Genomic DNA, 23,588 nt, shown 5'->3' with positions numbered 1-23,588 from the left:
AAAATAGATTGCTTCTTTCTAAACTCCGCATAGACACAGCCGCTCATCAGATGCATCTCATCGACCGAGACGGTCGGGTCATACAGTCGCAGGACAAACTTAATCATCCTGCTTCACGTCTCTAACTCACTTAATTGGCTCAGGTCGGGTTATGGTTAGTGTTTTGAGTCCATTCCTGAATTAGTTTACCAGGTACATTCGGCACTGCTATATCTCACTCATGCATGCAGGCACGCAAGCAGAAGAGCTGAATATTTTTATAACAAAATTATTTTATTTAAAATCAGAGTCATGATCCAGTATATATAGCAAATACCATGCAAATACACATTTCATGATTTCCATGTAAAAATATACATCAAGCTATTGTGTCCATGAAATAAGAACATTTCAACTAAAACATTTACAAACTGTAAACAAGCACTGCTCTGCTTATAATGGGCAACACATCCTCTAAATCACATTGTATATTTCATCCACGTTTGTGCAATGAAAATATGCAATTTTTTTGTTTTGCATCTTTCTTGGTTGAATTGTTTAAAAATATATTTTATTTTGACAATTATAAAAAGAACACTCGAGAATACCTATTCTATAGCCGAAACACAGGCCTTACACCTTAAAATCATGTAACCTGTGTAAAGCCCTGAGATATGCGATCCACGTAATCCCAGTTGATCAGTTTAAGTGTTGCCTCTGTAATGGGCCGTAAAGACTGGCGAGGGGTGGCGCCATTGTTAATGTCCAAATAAAAAACATATAAATTCATATAAATGAATGAGTGATCAAGTGGCGTCCAACATGAAGAAATCCTGCGTCCCGCAGGGTCCTCAGTTGGGTTCGTCGATGGGCCTGCGGCAGTAAGGACAGCTGTTGTGCTGCAGGACCAGAAGCTCGTAGTCTTCGCTGTGGAACATCTGTGAGGGGGCAGGAGTCACAGAGTGATGTTGCAGACAGAAGAGATACTGGGGGGATGGACCCCAGTGCCCCACGAACCACATGCAGGACAGAGCCAGTGTGAGTAACCGTCTGTACACAACTGCATGCCCTTCCATTTTAGGATATTAAACTCTCACTGTGGGCTTTTTGTGAAGAAGTGGGTGACCTATACACTGGTTTTTATGGTACAAAAGTTTCCAAATTTGAGGAAGCACAACAATTCAGTTAAAATGGTTTCCCTGGAAATTCATGGCTGTTTAAATTAACCTTTAGAAGAGAGAATACGTCTCGCTGTACGAGCGTTGGACAGGTGAAGGGGAAAGGGGGGGCGTACCTGGAAGCAGGAGGGGCACATTGTGATGCTGACATCAGGCAGCAGGGAGCGGTAGTACTGCCAGCTGAGGGGTTTGGGCCAGCGCTTGATCAGCACGTCCCTGCGGCTCATGGAGCGCAGGACGGCCCTGCTCACCACCACGGGCACAAACTCAGAGCCACCTTGCTGTGGACACACACACACACGCACAGATACACACATGCATACAAAAAGGTGTTGCGGGGCTTGTGTTCCAGCACTGAGAGGCTGAACAGGCCCACCGTAGCTTAGAACAAAAAGATTCCACTTATTATCAAAAATTGGAATCAACTGCTATTACTGCTTAAAGACAAAATTCAGCTTGAGTAGTTAGAAGCTTTGCTATACTTTAAGAAACGGTGGGGGTGATATTCTAATTTTCTTTTAAAAGGGATCCAAAATAATCTCTTTCAATGAGCCATACAGGAGGTGCGACCCTAAGTTTAAGAATCTGTTTTCCTCTCTCCCCGTGTCCTACTTCTGCTTACCTCAAAGCTGAGCTTGGCCATGAAGGGATCCTCCTCGGGGTCGTCCACACTGTCGTCCAGCCTCAGCGACTGGGATTCTGACACCGTTAAAGAAAGCGCGATCCTTAACACTGCTTAATAACTCAAGAAACTGAAAGCCATGCGAATTCCACAAGTAGCTGCTATGCAATACGCAGGGCATCGGGTGGCGTAGTGGTTAGAGCTGCTGCCCTTGGAGTCAAAGGAACCAGGTTCTAATGCCACCTCCTGCTGCAGCAGCCATGAGCAAGGTATCCTTCCATCCATTTTCATTAACCATTTGTCCTGGTTAGGGTTGGGGTGTCCAGAGCCTATCCTGGAATATCTGGGCATAAGGCTTGGGGTTGTAAATTCTTAATGGGTGAGCAGTCCATCGCAGGGTAGCCACACACACCCATCCATACGTACGCACAGTCAGTCACCCATTCACACATAACAATCAATTTACATCACCAATCCAGCTGAACTCCGTGTCCATGCGAGGTAACCAGGACACTTGGAGGAAACCCACGCAGACAGGGGGAAAACATTCAAACTCCACAGAGACTGAGCTGGATTTGAAGCTACACCTAAACAGCCCGAGCGTTGTGGGGTGGCAGGGCTACTCACTGCATCACCATGCAAGTTACTTTGGCGTATATGACACTAAGTTCATGTTGTAAGTGGCTTTGGAGAAAAGCGTCAGTTCAATAAATAAACTTAAAAGTATCACACACACCTCAACAAATCACATAATTTGCTGTATTAAGAATCATCTTACAGGTTACAGAAGAACCTTTCACAAGTACATTTTAAGTAGAACGAGTGACATAGTAGTTCTCATTTAAAAATAATTCAGTTTAATTGCACACGATTTGGTTAAGGCCTCATACAACAATAAGCGTGTGTATTTAGTATTTTGACTCAAACAGACAAGAGCCGTGTCCCGAATACAGGGGAACCAATAAGGTGAACGTATTCATGCAAATATTTGAGGTGTGTGAATGGCTTGTGCAATCTGCACATCTCGTGGGAGTTTCTTCAATTTGCATATGGAAACAGACTATATCTAAAGTGTAGCATTAACAGAAACTGCAGAAAGAACCGCAGACACCAGGGTACAATATTATCACATCTGCAGGCACTGTTCCAGATCTATACAGCACGAACACAGTGTAACAACGGTTGGCCAGCTGCATCACGTAATCCATATAAACAGGGAGACCATTTGCATCTGGTGCCAAAAAGACGTTATGACCTACCGGTCAGAACTTTTGCTCCAAAACGGTCTTACAGGTTCCCACACCTACAGCTACTGCTTTCATATCATTTCACATTTTATTGCATCATCAGCATTACTTTTATAATTTATTATTCTTACAGTATGTTACTATTACCATCATTACTATATATTTAACTGACACGTTTCTCCAGAGCAACTCACAGTGTGAGGTTTGCGTACTAAGCTTCTTATGATGATTTTCCGTTCTACAGAGAGGTCATTTTTACTGTGTCACTTCAGGGTAGGTACCACGGCAGGAGGTGGGATGTGAACCCAGGTCCTTTGATTGCGAGATGACAGCCTTAGCCACGATTCTACACACTAGTCCACCGTCAGTCAGCATTTAATTTACGGTATGTATTCATACTTAGAACAGCTCAGTATCTGAGTACGGTGACTATGGTAAAAACAAGAAGTGGACAAACAAGAGTGAGCAGAGCTGAGAGGTAAATAAGAAACACAAATGGTAGCTCTGTCTGGGTTTACTCTTGACGAGCTCCAGCCTTACTGCCCTTCAGGGTGAGCTCTCTAATCCCAGGGGCTAAAAGGTTTGTGTCATTAGAGCTGCGTCCAGAGCTACAGTAAACCTATTACCTCAGACGGCTAAGATGACTTAGGAGTGAAAGCTTACAGCGCTTAAGTGAATCAGGGCCAGAAAGGGCCGAGACTTCACTGACAGCTGAAGGGCTCACAGGTGCAGATGCAGGACGGCGGATTGTGGTGAGCAGAACATCTCCTGGAAGGAGGACCTGTCCAGGATTAATGTAAGGGGGGGCACATCCTTCTGCCACGCCGGGGGGAGACAGGGTCTAGCTTCGCACCCCACACAGTCTATTTTCACTCTCATTCTATAGATCCTCCAAACACCAGTGGCAGCTTGACTTTCCTCGTTAGAGAGAAACACAGTCAACCACCCTGTGGGCCAACGCTGCAATGCCAGCCGTCCCTGCAGGACAAACCTCTAATGAAGAGGCAACTGGCAGATGTTGTCCACTCAGAGTCTGACATGGGGGGAGATTCACAAACTGGTACGTGTGTGCGTGTGTGTGAAGGGCGACCGGATGCCACTGGTTTCAGTGTGATATGGGTGACAGGTTGGTTGGTGAGCGAGAGTCAGGTTTAAGTAGAGCGCCCAGGCTGCAGGGAAGGATACCACTGCTGTTCATCTCCTGCCACCGCGCTGCTCGCCGTTCCGTGCGTGGCACCTCCAGGTCAATGAGGGACACCGCCTCTTCATCAGTGATGCCCTTCTCCAGGTAGAATTCCACCAGGGGAAGCACTTCTACAGGGGGGCACACAAAGACACTAAAGTAGGAGCCTGTGCATTAAGGAAATCAACTGGTGACCAAAAGGTTACAGGTTCAAGACACTGGAGGGGCCTTACTATAGTATCGCTGAGCTGGGTACTTAATCAGACTGTATAAAGGGGAAAAGAAATACAACTGCAATGACTGGTTGAAAGCTTGGGAAGTTCTCAGTGCTTCAATGACATTTGGACAACTGTTTATTCCCGCTGCTGGCTCGACCACAAGAGAACACGGAGCGCTGCCCATCGGGCCGCTTTTGCAACCGTCCAGCGAACTGGGACCGGGCCGCACTACAAGTGGCCGTATCGCAGTGAGGTCCCTGGCAGCTGCCGACAGCCAGCTGTTCGCACCGGGCACATGCGGAAAAGGCACGCAGATGTTCAACTGCTTATCGCGTCCCACATCTGCCAAGGAGATCTGCAATGACTCACCGCACATACACTCCCAGATAAATTATGTGAGATAACAGCCATAAGGGTTAAGTCAGTGTGTCTGCTTTGTCGCTCAGCGGTGTGGGTCTCCCTGGCTCAACACATCCATGACATGAGGCCCAACTCCACACCCAGCCATGGATGGCTTCCTGCCTTTCAGGCCCATGTGTACACCTGGCACAAACCCCCAACAGACTCAGTAACTCGCACCCCTCCAAAGCCCCTCCCTCCAGCTGCGGAGACCACCCTTGTCTGCATGGTATCTGCTTACGTTTCGCCTGAAGGCAAACCTTCAGTTTCCACACTTATTTTGGTTTTACATTTGCAGTTTCGCCTGGATCAGTGCTGTGTGATCGTCTTACTAGGAAATGTGAGCGCTGGCAGTTAGAGGGGCCCGTGGTGCTGTTCGAGGGGGTGGGCGTCGCTCACCGTACGAGGAGGCCGAGAAGATGAAAGGCTGCCGGCAGTTGATGCACACGTTGCCCTGGTTGTTCAGCAGAGGATTGTTGGTGGAGCAGCGATAGCACATAGGGACAAGGTCCTGCCAAATACATGCAAACACACACACAGTTTTTCTGCATATCATTTTGGGGATTTCATACTGACTCAGTTATAATCTTTACCCCCATAAATAACACTTGAAAATGCATGAAGGCATTCGGATTTTGTGAAAAAGTGCTTCTGGTTCATGGGGACATTTGCACAAGGTCACATTTTCAATGTTTGCCATCTTGTAAGGGCAAACTTTTCAAAAATATCCTCAACAAAGTTAACAACACACAAACACAGAAAGGTAATAGCCAAAGATGCTCACAGCTGTAATCCTGACACATGGCGTCTCTCTCTCTCTCTCACGCACGCACGCACGCACAAACAAAATCAATCAATCTTTGGGAGGAGACCCAGGCAGAGATGACATACCAACTCTTCACACAATGAGTAGGAATTGAACCTGCATACAATGACACAACCCAGGCAGTGAGACACCATGTCAGCTTGTTCAGTCATTATGAGTCATTTACGTTGTTTCCACTGATTTCTTCCGTTACGTCAAGGTAACTAATATTAACTATCGAAGTAACCTGTGCCCATTTTAACGGCATGGCTGGTAGTGTGGTGGTAAGCGCTGATGCCTTTGGACTCAAAGGTAATGGGTTTGAATCCCACCTCCTGCTGCAGTATGCTTTAGCAAGGTACTTAACCCAAATTCCTACAGTGAAATTACCCAGCTGTATAAATAGGTAAATAATTGTTACAAGATTAACACTGTAAGGTGCTTTGGAGAAAAGTGTCAGCTAAATGAATAAATATTATGACCCTCAAGTGGGTCGGAACCAGGGGTTTGGAAACCGCTGCTGTTTGGTGTGGTGGCACCCACCTCGTTGTCGTGGAAGGGCTTGGAGCGCACGGTCAGGCTGCCCAGCTCTATGGACTCCTGGAAGCGGGCAGGGACCCGAAGGCCCTGTAGCTTTTCATAGGTGTGACGTGCCAACTTGAACGCCCCCAGGGCTTTGCTCTGCTTGGCCAGGGTGTACAGGGTGTTCCTGGGTATGCGTCAAGGGCCTTCGCTTCAGAGTCACTGAGCGCTGTTGCTCCACTTCCTGTCACGGTCCACCCCTTCCCACCTTGCCCTGCCCCGCCCCAGGGCCCACATGTGCTAACAGCTATGGCTGCTGAAGCTAAACAAAAGCAGACCTGTTTCCACTGAAACTTTTTTATTAGGGTCCCTCTCGGAGTAAGACCAACAACGGCATGAGGTCAACTGTTAGCAGCTGCAATGCTAAATGGTATTACGCCATTAGTTAAAACAGCAGTGGTCCTAATCTGGCCCAGCACATTCGCTGTCCTGCTTTCAACAGCTTCACTTGTCCTTTCACATAGCATACTGCTTCAACTTTCCATGAGGCAGGATCAAGGCGAAGCTCGCTGTGACAGAGCCCGCTGCGGAGGAGGTGCGCTATTTAAACGCGTTCCTTGCTCTCAAGGACCCTTCAGGACAGCGTTCCCAGCCTGGCGTTCAGACGTTGGGTCTCGATAAGAGAAGATGAGCCCCTTCCTGGCGTCTTCCACCCCTGTCCCACGTGTTTGGCTGCTCTGTTTATTTGCTCTGCCCTGTATACGCCAGCGCTTGTTGGAGGAACACAGAATTCCCAGAGGGAAAGAACTGTCACCGTTTTTCACCCCGGGCTCGGCGCTCTAATGCACATAAGGTTACAACCACCACTTAGTCATCCACGTACCTGATATAACTGGCTGAAGTGATTCTGACAGCTGTGACAAATCGCAGCAGCACAGCCATAATTAGAAAGGATCACTGATGGATTACTGTAACGTTTCCTGCTATTAATATGTAATGCGCCGGGCATGTTTGAATTGGGCATTGCCATGGTTACAGGGGCGACTGGAGCCGGTGACCTCTGCAGCGCAGAAAGGATACACTTTGGAGATGCCCAGGGGCACCTCCTTGGTGAGGTTGTGCAGAAGGAACCTGGAAATATTGAAGAGAGTCTCAGGGAGATGGGAGCTGAAGGGTTCATCCTGTAAGGGGCACATAGAAAGGAGGGAAAGAAAACATGTGGTAGCCCTGTTTGTCTTTGGGTGCTTTGGCCGTACCACAAAAGTACACCAACGCTGTACCGCACCAAAGAGTGTCGTGAAAAGAGCAGAGAGCTGTGTGTTTAGCTCCCGTCCGATATCGTATTGTAGTTGCAGTCCGTGCACATGTAGGACTTGGACTTCCTGTTCTGGAATCAATCACAGCGTTTCCTCATACAGGCCGTTAAGAGAAAATTTTGGAAAATAAATACAGAACAGAATGCCAGATTTCAGGGATTGTGTGCTGCCCAGGAAAGGCGGACCGTGTAGAGGCAGAATGTTCTGGAAGGTAATAGGTAACAACACGCTTGAACTGCATAGTGCTAGATGGACTAGAAAATATGGTAGAGTCTGAACAGTGTAGTGCTGAATGGAGTGGTAAACATGGTAGAATTTGTACCGTGTAGCGCTGGATGGAGTGGTAAACATGGTAGAGTTCAGCCAGGTGCTGGAATCTGTGGAACATCTTCAGCATGTCGTCCTTCTTGTTTTCGTTGTCTGGGAGACAGATGAAAGACCGCTTGACAGGCTGACACATCAAATGAGCCCTAAACTGAGTGAACAGACATGGAGGACTAACTGCGGCTCGTCGACACACTCCCAGTGAAAACAAACTGAGCTCCGGCAGGTCATGGGGCGTGCCCGCACTCATACCTCGGGCGATGTCCAGGCACTGCATGGAGAGCATCCAGTAGTAGTAGGCTGCATCGTTGAACCTGCTCTCCACCACGGCATTGTGGGTCAGCTGCTCCAGCACCTTCACGGCCTCGTCCTGCCAGCCAGCTTTGTGGAACGCTAAAGAGAGTGTCCGCAAGTTAGCTGTGAACGCACTGTGATTAACGCACCAGCCATGTCTGTTCAGCAGGGGAGGCCCATCGGACGGTCCAATGAGAGGTACAAGGAAGGTCCCGACCCCCAGGCTGTCTACTGCTGTCTCCTCTTGCACCCACAGGGCACAGCACTCACTCTTCAATCTCTGTTCCATCATTTTGTGTATTTATTCTATAAATATAAATTTGAAATTTAAACATATATATGAAAATACAAATTCTTATTCTAGTATATTCATTATGTTCTGTATTTATTTGCAAAAATCATTTTAAATTATTCTCTCCCTATCAGGGCATGTTCCAGGTCATGGTGTTTAAATGTAAATTTAATGTGTTGTTATTAATATATTCCTTTATCTGCTGCCTTTCTCCAAACTGAGTTACAGAGTTAAGCTACTATTTACACTGATTTGCCCATTTGCACAGCACGGTCATTTTTACTGCATCAGCTCAGGGTAGGTTCATGACCAAGGGTGCTACAGCTGGGATTCAATGGGGATTCAATCCCAGCGCACAAGAGCAAGGTGACGGCTCCAAGCGCTACACCTCCCAGGGGCCCAGCGCACGAAGAAGAGGAGCAGCATTTCGACCAGCGATCCGCTGCCTCTCCTCCTAATTACAGAGATCCTTGCAAAGCAAAACCTGATGGCAACGCACATCGAGTGCATCTGGCTCGCGTCAGAGCGCATTAGCCATGAGAATTCGTCCATGTGCGGAGCGGGAGAGCAGAGACAGCTGCGCCTCATTACGGTAAGTCCACGCTAACAATGATGCATTTCAGATGCAGTCTGATCCACGTAATTCTGGCCTCCAACAATGGCTGCTGCATTGCTGCTTCGATGCATTAATGTCACTGGCTGCAGGTGAGGACGATGTCAGCCGACAGCAGGCGCCCCGTCGATCATAATGGGGCAAAAACAAATGTTCCCTTCTACTTGATTCCTTGAGGATTAATTATACTTAGTGATGTCGAGCCCAGGCCCACCTCTGTAAGCACCATAGGAAAACAAGAGTGTGTTGTATCTGCGGAGCGATGTGCTCCGTGTGTTGGCTGCGGGTGCGGACATGGGTTCGAATCCGGCTCAGTCGAAGTGAGTGGAGTTTGCATGTTCTAGCAGTGGTCTTGTGGGGTTTTGCCCAAGAAGGAGACGTACCCTTCTGCGCTTCCTCAAAGCGGTCGTTCTCGGCCAGCCACTGCGCGTACGGGACGTACACGTCGTTCTTGAACTGGGGGTGTTTCTCCACCAGCTCAAAGGCCTGTGGGGGGGTTGGATGGGTCACAATAAGAGGTTAGCCAGATATTGCCAGATGTCTGATATCCCTGAGCCTTTTCTCACACCGTGCATTGCTCCTTTACCATTACTTCACAACTCACTTAAATCGTCATTTATTTTTATTACTAATACTTCATATCCCGGGTCCTGCTCTCTGGTGGGTCTGGGGTTCGAGTCCTGCTTGGGGTGCCTTGTCTTGACTGGCGTTCTGTCCTGGATGTCCCCCCTCCCCCTCCAGCCTAGTGCCTTGTGTTGCCGGGTTGGGCTCTGGCTCGCCGCTGCAACCCCACTTGGGACAAGCGGTTTCAGCCAATGTGTGTGTGTGTGTATGTGTGTGTGTGTGTGTATATGTACTTCATATCCATTTAGCTCTGGTTTTTCTTATGCAACTGGATAATTTTTACTGTATCAACTCAGGGTAAGTACCATGATCAAGGGCAGTATAACAGCAGGTGGGAATTGAAGCTGGGCAGCCCTAACCACTACGCCACCTGCTGATATTACTTCTTACCTCCCTGCCACAGATGATGTAACTCATAAGAACTGGAACTCTGCTGTGCTTTTTTTGTCCAGCATTTGTGGGGCAGAAGAGTCAAATAAGCATGTGAGGTACGAGCCAGGCGAAAGCACCTCCCGCAACGACGCGTCCCGAGGGGCGGGGTGTCCTCACCTCGTCCCAGTGGCACGCCTCCACGTGCAGCTGAACCAGAGACCGCAGGTCGCCCATCTTGGAGTAGATCTCAGCCGCATAGCCGTGGTGTTTGAGCCTCTTGAAGTGGCCGGCGCACTTGGCCAGCGGCTCGCGCTCCGCCTTGTCCAGCTTCCTCGCGATGTCGATCAGCCTGCGGGAAGACATGACCATCACCACGCGCCCACGCTCCTTTTAGTTAAAGACACACACTTGGACTTAAACCGCTGTCTAAGGCAAAAGGTTCTTCACTGAAAGTAGGAACAAGGGCAGATCTTTTTTCCCCAATACTCAGCATTACCAGCATCACCGGATGAGAATCTGCGTCCTGCTGCTTCTGATTTTTTTCTTTCTGACATATTATTTTTTCCTTCCACAAATTATTATTTTTATTGTTTCTGTGATTCTCCAAAATTTGGCCCAACCTGCAGCGGTTTCTTGCTGGCAGAGCTCTTTGGGAAACGCAAAAAGAGACAGTGGGAGTGAGTGGGGGGTAGGGGCAGGACATGGGCCTATGGGGAGCTCTGACAGCTCAGCCTCACTGTGTCGCATCCCGGCTGGGCGAGCAGCCGGCCCCCTTTCCCATGACTTCATTATGGCCTCGGCCCAGCAGTTCCACATCGGAAACAGCAGGAACACACACACACACACACACACACACACACACAGCAGGAAATGCTGCCAGGCAGAACAACACGGGAACTGCTGAGAACTGGGAAACGGACACCTCCGTGGGCCATCTCCTCCACATCCCGTCTGGCTGCTGCCACACATTAATATTGCCTTTTTATTCGGTGTGCTAACAAATTCTGATTGAGGATCAGACTCATTTGTAGTGTGTGTGTGTGTGTGTGTGAGACACTGAATCAGTTCAGATCAGAGAGCCAAGCAGGGGGCGAACCACCCACATGTCCACCCAGCCGTGGTCCCCAATGATGTCTATCGCCTTCAGGTGCTCCCCGGCCGACAGGTACATCTCAGCCGCAGCCCGGGGCTCGTTGATGTTCCGCGCCCAGTCCGCCTGCTTCGTGATCAGCATCTTGGTGTCCTTGGGGTCTGCGGAGCCCAGGAAGTCCTGGACACATACGGTATTTCCTCAGGGTCAGAAGGAAAAGGACGAGGTCGCGGTGCCGCACACGAACAGGGGCCTGGCTTCCCCTTCCATCCACAGAAACACACACACAGGGAGCAGGGCAAAGACTGAGAGTGTCATGTGTGTCAAGGAGTTCAGGGGGGGTCAGCGCCTGTGCAAACACACTCCATGGCGAGCGCCACTGTGCAAGAAACGACACACACACACACACACACACACACACACACACACACACACACACACACACACACACACACACACACGAGCGCACACATTTTCACCACAGTCTGTCCGGAGCGTTTACCCAGAGGAGCAGCGCGAGGAGCTGCAGCCATGTGAAAACACATGGAGCTCATACAGAGTTAGCACAGGGCGAGAGGACAGATTAGCAGCAGAAATACAGCTGTTGTGCTGGAGGGAAACAAAGCGGCGCTGCAGCGCATCCCCTGCGGAGGAGCGTCACCTTGGCGAAGTCGAACATGCGCAGGTCCGTGTACATGGTAAGCGCTCGCGAGTCGCACCCAGCACGCTTGTACAGCTTGGCTGCCTCGTGGAACTTCCCCTGGTAGGCAAACACGTCGGCTAGGAATAGCTCGTTGTTGCTCTCGCCGCGCTTCTTCCTGTCCTGCGGATCCGATGCGGAGAAAACACACAGAGACACACGCGCCCTGTTAGTGCTGCTTGCTGGACGTGCACAAGATTAAGTACATGGGTGCGCACACAAACACCCAAAAAAACCCTCAAACACACACAACAGCATGCCCGGTCCTCAATCCACCACACACACACACACACTGTCTGAAACCACTTTTCCCAAGCGGGGTCGCGGTGAACTGGAGCCTAACCTGGCAACACAGGGCGGAAGGCTTGGGGGGGGGGGGGGGTACACACACCCAGGACGGGACGCCAGTCCGCCGCAAGGCACCCCACTCGAACCCCCGACCCACCAGAGAGTGGGACCCAGCCAAGCCTGCTGCGCCACCGCACCCCCCCTTTCCACCACAAACCCACAGCCAACACACACTGTATCCTTCTGTACAAGTACAAGTGGGTGAATGTTCAACCACACACACACACACACACACACACACACACACACACACACAAACACAGAGCGTATGCCCAATTAAAGCTGCTCTCACAAACACACACACACACACTCTGGTGCTTCGGGGAAATACAGCAAGTGGAAACTTCAAAAAACTTTCATCAAAGCGTTTAGGCTCTTTCTAAGCGTTTTGCTCGAGATTAAATTAATCTTATCACGTCTATGTTTATGAAAACAGATGATTGCAGTTGTTCTCCCGACGCTTTTCAGATGTGTGTTTCGCAGCCGAATGGAATTCCTCTCCTGGAAAGCTGGCAGGAGTCTCACGGGAACCGACGGCCCGAGGGTGAAAAATGTGTGTTTACTCCAGGACGCGCGTTTGTGGTACCTGGGAGTATGTATGCATGTCAGCTTCCCGTGGTGTTTGTTGGTGTTTGGCTGTGTGTGTATGAGTGTATATTTGAGTTTGTTCCTAGATATTGTACAAGTGAGGGAAAGCTGAAGTGAAAATAGCCCTGATGCCCCGCAGAAACATGGTAGTGAGTTGAAGAACAACCGCTGGTCCGATGCAGGCTCACGGGGTCCAGAGTCTACCCTGGAAGCACAGGGTATGACGCACTCCATCTCCCTCTCTCACACACTCAATGCGGGAAATTTAGAGTCACCAGTCCGTCTAACGCACGTCTTTGGACAGCGGGAGGAAACCCACGTGGAACGCGTTGAGAACGTGCAAACTCCACACACGCTAAGCTGGACTTGAGCCCACATCCAAACCCTCAGCTTAGGGGCTGTGAGGCACCAGCGCTACCTGCTGTGCCACAGAGCCTCCCTGCCGTTTCTGTTTGACCTACAAAAAACCAGCCGCTCCCCATCAGTCATGTCTGCGCGCGTCCTTCTCCCGACATGTTTGTACACCCTGCCTGAGGCCTGTCAGCCAGGAGTGCAAGACAAAAGCCGGTCTGTGCCGCCATCCGTGCTCACCTGGTGCTCAGAGTCACAAGGAGAACCCACTCCAGCTATTGGGAGCCCTTACCTCAATGTTGCTTATGAGTTCCAGGTATCTCAGGTCTCGGACTCGGACGAACGCCTGGGGGGGAAGGGACACAAAGGACAATGTGGTCCGCTGAGAGAATCCCCTTTCGCTCTTTTAAATTACCCTCCATATACACTGTCTCAGCGTTTAAGGAGTTTTCCATTATGAACGAAACCCTAAACTCCCACAGTGCGTCCTTCTCCGAAGCAACAAGTGAACCGAACCGTTTGCATCGCGCAGCAGCGTCATGTGAAACTGTGAGCGACGGCTGCCGCGAGGCCAGGCAGGCCGGGACGCATGGCTACAAGAACATTTCGGCAGGTTCGCTCCTGAGGAAATAAAAACGAGCCCCTACCCACAGCAGCGAACATTTCGATTTCATGCTCCTTGACATTTATATGTCAAATTCAAGTCAAACTGCCAGGAGGGGTAACTGACGCAGGCCGAGCACTGCCACCTAGTGGTCCGGTCCCGTAGCACTTCTTCGGTGTGCTGAGTATTTGGAGTAGGGAGTTTTCTCTGCTCATTTTATATACAGAATAATATCATCATCTCCACGTTAATTCTGTTTCTGCACTTTTTATTTTAAGCATCTGTTTCATTTGTTTTCGGCTACCCCCGGTGCTAAGTTAGCACTGTCAGGTGTGAAACGCCCAGTAAAGGGACGAGGGAGCGCCGCACCTGAGCGCACAGCAGGAGCGAGACAAACCTTCTTAGCAGTGTCAAAGTCGAGCCCCTCCAGGGCCTCCATGGCCAGATCCCTCCAGTCGTTCTCCGTCACCCCAAGGCAGGCGATCTGATAGGCCTCTCTGAACATTTTCCTCTCCAGGTACTGGTACATGGGAGCAGACTGGGGTGGAAAGACAAGACGCGCACTGAACGCAACGGGGAGGGACAAAAATGCCCCGATCCATATGAAACAGGAATTCAGTGAGACTGATGGTGAAACCAGAGAACAGACAGCATCCATTTCTCAAATGGTGGCCACCGTGAAAGCCCAGCACCAGCCTTTACTGCAGAGAGCGCGTGACAGAAGATCAACGAGCTAAAATTTAATATAAATTGCTGAAAACTAGCCACATGGCTTAGGAACGTGCTGAAAATATATTATTAATTCATCCAGTGTCGGTAATCACTTGTCCATGCAGGGCGGTCGTGGTGTGGGGCCTATGCCTATGGCACAAGACATGAGACAGCGTACACCTAGGGGGGCACAAGGCCGTAGCAGCGCAATCACACACACTGCGGGCAATTTAGAGTCACCAATTCACCTGAAACATGTCTTTGGAGTGTGGGAGGAAACCCATGCGAACACGGGGAGAACATGCAAACCCCACACAGACTGAGCTAGATTTGAACCAACATCCAAACCCAGAGCCCAGGAGCGGGGAGGCACCAGCGCTTCCAGCTGTGCCGCCATGCCGCCCAAATATACATCACATAAGGTCGATAAGTGAGGATCAATGCAAACAGAACATCCGTGAATCTGAGCGGTGGACTATGACACAACTCTGAGGCCAGTACCTGCGGAACCTCCACAGCAGACATGGAGTAGACATGGAGGCAGAAGATCTTGGAGCCGTTGTAACCCACGACGAAGCCCTGCAGCTTCTGCTGGTGGACGGGAAAGTTGCTGGCTTTGATGTTGAGGTAGCCGCTTCCAGAGAAGCAGAGCATGTCCTCACACTGCGTGTTCCAGGCCACGCTGTTGGCATTGGGCTCCTGTGGGGAAGGATGGTTCAGGTGCATCATATAAAAGGGCAGCTAAGGGAAAGAAAAAAAAAAAAACCCCAAAGACCCTCCAGCCACCTTCTCTTGCTGATGATGTGAGGATGGACATAAAACATGCGTTTCTATGGGTTTCAGACATTTTGGGGAAGTGTTCCTCTGTGCAATCCGGCCGAAAAGGCACAGCACCAGGATGCGGATGGGGCGGGAACAGGAAGCAGCGCTCGAACCTGGAACAGCAGCTCCTTGGTGCGGATGTCATAGACCAGGCAGGTGCTGTGCTCGTCCACCACGGCCAGCTTGTTGCGAGAGGCGCTCATGTCCAGGCAGCGCACCGATGTGGACTGCTTCAGCAGCGTGATGGCAAACGGGTTGTCCACAAAGATCTTCAGGATCTGAACAACGGGAACAGGGCGAAAACCGCGGGTGAGACAGCGCCCAGGGGTGACAGCACAACACAGCACAGAGTGTCGCTCTCAATCCACGTTGGACACAGGTGTGACCTGATGATGAACGTCACGACTGTCAAGTACCGCTGCTGGTAACACTGCACTCATAGCCAGTGTGTGTGCGTGTGTGTGTCTATGCCAAGACAAATTCCAACATGATATGCACTATTACTACACTTTGTAAGTTGCTTTGGAGAAAATATATAATGTTAAGCTACTTACAGTGATTTACCCATTTCATTGTCACTGTTTAAAATCAGGGTAAGTACCTTGATCAAGGTTGCACTAGAGCAGGAGGTGGAATTTGAACCCAGGTCTTTCAAACACAAGGCGGCAATTCTAACCACCAGGCTACAGCCCACATCAATATAGCTCAACGAGGCACTTGTGAGTAATTCAATACCTGCGAGTAACTCAATATTAGTAATCTCATGCCAAGAATGAAACAAATTTACATTAATATATTACCACTATCTAAAGGCTCAGTCCTGTCAGGAGGAAAAGTGGGAGAGACTCACCGCCCCGTTCTTGAGGCCCACCAGCAGCCCCTCTCGGCCCGGCGGTCCACCGATCACCTTGATGTAGCGAATGAGAGACTCCATGAGCCACTCCCTCTCCTTGACGCTGTTGAACGACAGACACTGAAGCCTCTTCTCCTGGGAGGAACACGGGAGACACACGGGAGACACGGGGATCAATCGGAGCTGTGCTCGCAGCCGAACGCAGGCGCCCGGCACCACGTCCGGGGTGAAAACGGTTGGCCATCACCGGCTCGTGTGGGAAAATCTTAAACAAACACTCTTTCCTCATAACGGTTTAGAGATCTCTCGCTCTTTTTTTGGCATCATTTTTTAAGAATGCAGAGCCTGGCTCATTTAATCTGAGAACTCCTGTGACTGGAGACATGAACCAGAGCAACACGACCCCCCCCCCACACACACTCCCCCAGGGACAACAGTGTTTTCACATTTGCAGGACGATCATCAGTCTCACTTATTGCGCCTGCGAAGAAGAAGCACAAGCGCACAAACACAACACAGATGTGCCTTTTCAAAGCGCTCTAATGTATCTGCCGCGCGGGTTCTATTTCGGTGCGTCCTTGGGGAGCGCTAAATAACGTGGGGAGGACGGAACGCTGGAATGTTGTTGCAGCGCTTTCCAAAATACGTCACGTGAAAAGGAACGGGGCAAACGAGCAACGCGCGTGTGCAGCTCACACTGGACTCTGCATGATGGTAAATACGACTGCGAGTGTACATTGCACATACATGAGAGAGTGAGTATCGCTGCTGTCTCACGGTGTCTGGGTGGTGTGAGAGGACATGGGTTCGATCCCTGCTGAGTCTGTGTGGAGCTTGCACGTTTGCCCTGTGTCTGTGTGGGTTTCCTCCGGGTGCTCTGGTTTCCACCCATACTCCAAAGACATGCTGTTCAGGTTCCCCCATAGTGTGTGAGTGACAAAGAGAGTGTGTTCTGCTGATGTATGCATGAGTGACCCAGTGTAAGTAGTGTATCTAGCAGTGTAAGTTACCGCGGTGAATCAGGTGTGTTGGCTCATAACACTACATAGAGGTCTTTGAAAGTCGCTTTGCGGAAAAGCATCTGCTAAATAAATAAATGTAAATGTGAACACACGTGCGAAGGCGCAACACAGACATCACAGAACAATTAACCGAGGCTCCTGGGTGGTTCAGCAAGGAAAGACGCCTGGAGGGTTCAGTTCTGGATTGTGTCATCATGAAGGGAGCCTCTGTCGAGGGGATTTTGATGAGGGGCTCTGGCTTCCTACTCAATCAGATTACTGTGAGGCACCCACTGCCAGTGGTGACAGTCATAGGACTGCAGTCAGGAGGTTCGTAAATAGGAGGAGCCACGTGGCAGACATCTAGCTGCTGTGAGCAACTGAAATCATGACTGTTACAATTGGTGGGAAAAATTTTGGAAAAATAGCTGAAAAGGACAAATGAGATGAAAAATACGGACCAGAGTTGCTCACCTGACAGAGGATGATGTGCTGAGAGCACACCACCAGCAGGTTGCACTCGAACCTGCGGCAGATCTTCTCCTTCACGCGGTAGTGCATGTCTGACAAATCGTCTGAGTACAGCTCGTAGATAAGGATTTTCTCAGGCAGCTGGATGGCGAGGCGGTTCCTGTAGATGGCTATCTTTTTCACCAGCTCCCTGCACTTTATTCTCACTGGGGAGGGAAGGCAAACAGGTGTCACATACAGCTGGGATGGATGGATCATATACAGCTGAGATCCATCCATCCATCCATCCATCCCATTAAAAAATTATCCAAGACAGGGTCACAGGGTCACATTGATCCAGAGCCTATCCCAGTAAAACAGGGCATGAGGCAGGTACACCCTGGACAAGGTGCCAATCCACTGAAGGCAGCCACACACTCATTCACTCACACATACGTACACTTTTAGAGTTACCAAATACTCTTGAAAGACGTCTTTGGACCACGGGAGGAGATTAGAATACCCACCGTGCTGCCTGCACTAAACCCGTTGTTATATTTTAAATGAAAACATAAGCAATGGCACTATGCATGTTAATGGTGAAACCTCCGACAGGTATAAATACAGAACGATTCATTTCAAATGGAGGGTTACCCTTTTGCTCAGTGATGAGGTGCTGTACGATGACGTCGGTCATGCTGTCCCTGTAGGCGTATCTGTCCTTGTAGAGTCCATGAACTGTACTGAAAATGAGCTGGTAGAAAGCGATGGTCCCGTCCTGGCAGCCCAGCACCTGGAAGATGTCCATATGTCACAGTCCAAAGTTCTCACGCACCTCTTGGTCCATTAATGGTGATATCATAAATGATCATAAGGCCGATGTTTACGTTACTTCATTTAGGAGATGCTTTTCTCCAAAGCGACTTCTAATGAACACTGGGTTGTAATGTAAAAGCCCAGGGGCCAGTTTTGGGTCAGCACAGGTCATGATGTCTGTCGAGGGAGAGGATCCAGATTGTGCCTCACACTCTTAACGTAAAACTTTAACGTTTAGGGCCTCCCCAGTGGTCTACTGCCAAATTCTCTCCTCACTGCTCAGAGCTGCAGCTGCAGTGAGCCAGAGAAGCCCCTCTGTCCCCACATCTGACCTCCAAGCAGCTGATGAAACCTGCACCCTATACAGCAGAAAGACGCAGGTCCACACATGCTGAAGGAGGAGTGTGTATGTGTTCACCCCTGCAGGTTGGCCAGGGATTACATTTAAGAACTGGCTAAGTGACTTTGACTACACTGGGACAAAGGGCATGAAAGAGTCCACTCATCACAGTGTTTTTACTGTATTTATTATACCCAACTCTCATATGAAGCTATTAAGAAACTTGGTTTTACTACTCCTGCTCTCAAATTACAGGAGCGGCTCCTCAAAGATGGACAGCTACAGCTCTTAAAAAGGAACAAGTTCAGGATTTATTGGCGCAATTTAGAGTTTAAGGGGCGGGGGGGAGGTTGGGACGACTAGGAGCCAGAAGACCCACCACGTAGTTGGAGTCTGGCTTGACTCGGCAGGTCCAGACCCAGGAGCTCTGCTCCCCCACGGTACCGAGGCGAACCCCGTCCTTGGTGTAGAGGGAGGCCTGCCGGTCCGAGCCCCCCATGACAATATACTCCCCTTTGGAGAAGTAACTGACGCAGCAGGGATCGTAATTCAAGGCCCTGTCCTTCCCAATCTGAGGACAAAAAAAAAACAAACAAACACACATTGAGCCAAAAAAACTATATTTCTGCAAACAGAAAGCTTGATCCTCTCTTTTTTCAGATCAAAGTTCTTTTTCCATTGTGCTGTTTTTATTTTTCGTAAAAAAGACTTAGTGAGGATGACTCAGTTCTGTTCTCTGCACATCTGTTTCTCTTCACCCAGAAACATAACAGGCTGCTCCTCCCGCGTTACACACACACACACACACACATTGACTGAAACCGCCTGTTCCAAGCAGGGTCGCAGCGAGCCGGAGCCTAACCCGGCAACACAGGGCGCAAGGCTGGAGGGGGAGGGGACACACCCAGGACGGGACGCCAGTCCATCGCAAGGCAAGCCAAGCGGGACTCGAACCCCAGACCCACCGGAGAACAGGCACAGGGCAAACCCGCTGCGCCACTGCACCCCACTTCTCCCGTGTTACTTCTGGCCAAAAAATTATCAGGACAAAACTGTGGTTATAAGTTCAGCCGTCTTTCTACAGGAGCCACTGATAGAGCAGTAACAACAATACAAGAGACTCACTTGACGGCTACGGCAAATTGCCCGGAGGACCTTTTCCTATCGCAGTAAATGTTGGGATTATAAAAATAATGAGTAAGATATTTAATTTTATCAGCACAACCCCACAATGCTCACCAAACAAGCAGCTGCTGAAAACGGATATATGGATTTGTGTCATCTTACACGTGTGTATTCCACTGCATATTACCTATTCATATTTCAACATTTGGAATCGACTCTGGTTAAATCTCCTGTCAAGGGTTCCAACAGCAATTTATCATCATTGCGCTGATCCTGCAACATGTTGGTGTTGAGCCATGAGCCCTCGCATGAGCCACAACAGGTCACTGCAGTTGAAACTACTAGTTGACAGTTCCTCAATTATAAGTGCCGGAGTGGACCCACTGCACACAGCGGCACTCAAACCATCTGTCAGCACTGGCTCTGAGTGTGTCGCCTGATCAGACCCCCCCCGCACGGAGAGGAGTCCTGCAGGACGTCACCTGCTTTCCACTGAGCTGGTAGAAGGAGAGTCTCTGCCCCCAGTCTGCCACGGCCAAGATGTCATTGTGGTCGTCTCTGCGAGAAGCAGAAGAGAACAGGATACTGTGTTTATTCATAAGCAGAGGAAGGAATACATGTGAACCAACAACCGTGAAACAGCTGCTCCTCCTGCTCCTGCATGTTGCTGTGTGTTAGGAAGACACCAGACTCCTTTAGGCAATGTCTTCTAGGTGCTCATTTTGCTCCAGCCATTTTCAGCCTTGCAAGAACAAAATTCATTAGCTTTTACATTTATACTGTGTCTCTTACAGGGTGGCATGTTGGCACAGCGGGTAGCGCTGCCACCTCATAGTGCCTGAGCTGTTCGAGCGTACATTTGTATCCAGCTTAGTCTATGCTGAGTTTGCGTGTCCTCTCTACGACTGTGTGGGTTTCCTCCTGGTGCTCTGGTTTCCTCCCACAGTCCAAAAACATGTCTTTCAGATCAATTCATGTCTAAATTTCCGTAGCGTGCGAATGAATGTGCGCATGTGTGGCTACCGTGCAATGAACAGGTGTCCAGTCCAGGATGTGCTCTGCTTAATCAAAACACCGCAACCCTCACTTGGACCAGCAGGTAAGGATAGTGAGTGAGTGAGCGAGTGAGTGAGCGAACGTTTCAAGGTATTTGGCAAAACTTATAAGACTAAATTACTGAATGGAATAAGTGCATCACCACGAGCAGACATGAACGCAAACAAAAAGTGATGTGTTGGAAGAGCAACATAAAACAAAGTGATCAGGGAGTATATGTAACATACTTGGAAGGGTTCCAGGCAATGGACCAGATGGGAGAGGAAGAGCCTCCAGGACGCTCAATCTTCACCTTCTCCTCCCCATTCTTGTTACGGATACTCACAACTCCATTCATCATCCCCAAAGCAAGGTACTGCCCGTCATTGGTCCACCTATGGGGGATGCGATCCCATCAGTGCACACCATCACAAAGGTTCACAATCAAATGGCACAAATACATACATAAATAAAGCATTCACAAGTGTTTCGCTGAGAGCTGCTCAAAAACACAATCGCAACAGCTGATTGGACACTGCAGGTTACACACAACCCCTCCAGCTCACCCACAACAGGTGATCTTGCTGCTGACTTTGTGCTTGGATACAGATTTCTGCTCTGGGGACCACAAGCCTGAAAAAGCACACACAGTATTATTAATCCATTCTCATTCCTTGTGACGTTTTACCTGATTACATGTGATGTATTCTCTACATAACTCAGTATGGATTATTGTTTTTTCTAGTCTGAAGAACATCTGATGAACAAATTCAGTTCACTTACCAAAGTCGCCTGAGGAACACGATGCCAGCTGGTGTGTAACAGGGTTGTAGGCAACGCACTGGATTGAGTCATTGTGTCTGGGGGGGGGTAAATTAACCACTAGCGTTGTAAAAATAATAAAGCAGGATATGACCCTTGTACACAAATATGATCTATCCATCCATTTAAAATAAATACACCTCTAAAATTCTTTAATTCTTATTTATATTAATGTCCCAATAACATATTTTTATTTATAACAAGTAAAAAAAAAAAAAATATGAGGCAAGGGAAGAACTAGAACTGCAACTACAATAAGACAGAGCTGGGTCTGAGAAGCCCTGAAGTATACAAATTGGTCCCACTCACGTGTATTTCAAAATACCCTCAAGTTTGGATGTCCAGATTACGATGCTCTTGTCTGCTGACCCTGAGGCAAATCGCTTCCCTTAAGAAACAGCAATAGTCATGTTAGATCGGGTACTTAGTTGCCGGTTTTGGCACAGTAGAGACGGCACTGCACACTCACCATCTTTTGCATAAGCCACACAGTACACTATATCCTTGTGTCCTTTCAGGGGCTGTATCAGAGTTCCATCAGACGTGTCATACACCTGAAACATCAGTCACACATCTCTGCTCATTTAAACTGCATTTGGAATCATTTTTATCACCACAAAACACAAGATACTACTGGTGTTACAACTTGGCAGTATTGTCAGTATCCAGGGGGACGAAGAAATATTAGGAACGACAGCCAATGGCTAGAGTTCAGCGGAGCTATACTGAGTTAGGGTTGTACGGGACACCAATCTATTGCAGGGCGATCACACACACTCATGCTATCACACGGTCGCACGCAAAGGGCAAACGAGGGTCACTAATTCACCTGATCTGCATATTTTTGGTCTGCGAGAGGAAACCCAAGTGAACGAGTTCAGGACATGTGAAACCCACATATACTGAGCAATATTCAAGCCACATCCAAACCCACAAACCAGGAGCTTTGAGGCACTAGTGCTAGACGCTGTGCCGCATCGTGCTGCCAACGCAAGGAGCCCAAGGTCCAGCATACTGGTATTGTGACCATACCAGAACTCGGTTTCCTGCGGCCACGATCAGCTGACTCCCATCTGGCTTGAAGGCCAAGTCATAAATACTGCAACGAGAGAATTTTTTTTACACCACTTTACCATGACAAATCATGATATTAAAGTGTGAAGGTTTTGCCATAATGTAGAAAAATTGTATTTAAAACGTTATAATAATAATAATTATTATTATTCACGTAACCAATGTGCTTTGTTTACATACATAATGAACATTATCAGTTTTATATCCGAAAAAATTATTGTCGTGGTTTTGTCATCACACACAGGAGGAGGAAGAGCAGTTTACTGAAAAAATTAGTTACTAGTTTATACAACACCAAAGACCGACCACACTCGCTATACCAACATTTAATGGATCAAGTTAGAAATACCAGCGCACATTTAGAGTTCAAAAGAAGCAAAACGATGATAAGAAGTGCAAACACAGAGTCATTAGTGTACCGTTGACATGGTAACGGCGTTGCTACCCGCAGTGCTAAGCTAATGCCCTAGCATTGCAAACAACACCGCAAACCTGAACCAAACAGAGCATAAAGACCGCCGTACCACTGTTCCACTTTGTCTCGGTCGTGTACTTTATCGATCCATGTGGGAACGGCTCTCATGGTGTGTGTATGTTTTCTAAATGCGGTGACATTTAATGCAACAGTGTGTTAATAAGGCCCGCACGGCTCCGCTCCCGAATTGAAGACGTGTTTACGTCGCACTACCATACGACTGCGCATGTCATTCACCCGCGAGCGGATAGGCCTGCGCATGCGTAGATGTCTCACTACAACAGAGTTGCATACATTCTTTTGCGTCGATACCATTGAGACCATAGATATGTCTATGACTGCGACGCGCATGTCGGTTTGCTCATGCGCAGTGTCAGAACCTTGTGTCCTACAGT

General features: G+C 48.9%; 1 protein-coding gene across 1 annotated transcript; it reads right to left on the bottom strand.

The window, feature by feature from the left end:
- Window positions 1-303: 303 nt before the first annotated feature.
- On the bottom strand, window positions 304-23,394 carry ift122 (intraflagellar transport 122 homolog (Chlamydomonas)). The gene is made up of 29 exons (XM_018762270.2): window positions 23,243-23,394; window positions 22,677-22,743; window positions 22,114-22,198; window positions 21,954-22,032; window positions 21,606-21,682; window positions 21,389-21,455; window positions 21,071-21,217; window positions 20,270-20,345; window positions 19,042-19,233; window positions 18,161-18,299; window positions 17,531-17,733; window positions 16,053-16,190; window positions 15,316-15,480; window positions 14,882-15,079; window positions 14,067-14,207; window positions 13,358-13,411; window positions 11,740-11,901; window positions 11,092-11,258; window positions 10,166-10,337; window positions 9,376-9,478; window positions 8,046-8,186; window positions 7,792-7,889; window positions 7,234-7,334; window positions 6,175-6,340; window positions 5,226-5,337; window positions 4,212-4,340; window positions 1,780-1,856; window positions 1,274-1,438; window positions 304-917 (listed from the first exon to the last, which is right to left on the bottom strand). Exons 1-29 carry the CDS (start codon window positions 23,299-23,301, stop codon window positions 831-833), a joined length of 3,567 nt encoding a protein of 1,188 aa, XP_018617786.1. The 5' UTR covers window positions 23,302-23,394; the 3' UTR covers window positions 304-830.
- Window positions 23,395-23,588: the final 194 nt, after the last annotated feature.

The sequence above is a fragment of the Scleropages formosus genome, chromosome 2 (genome assembly GCF_900964775.1).
Source record: "Scleropages formosus chromosome 2, fSclFor1.1, whole genome shotgun sequence".
Classification (NCBI taxonomy): Eukaryota; Metazoa; Chordata; class Actinopteri; order Osteoglossiformes; family Osteoglossidae; genus Scleropages; species Scleropages formosus.
Note: the sequence above shows the minus strand (reverse complement) of the source record. Positions and strands in the feature narration are given on the sequence as shown.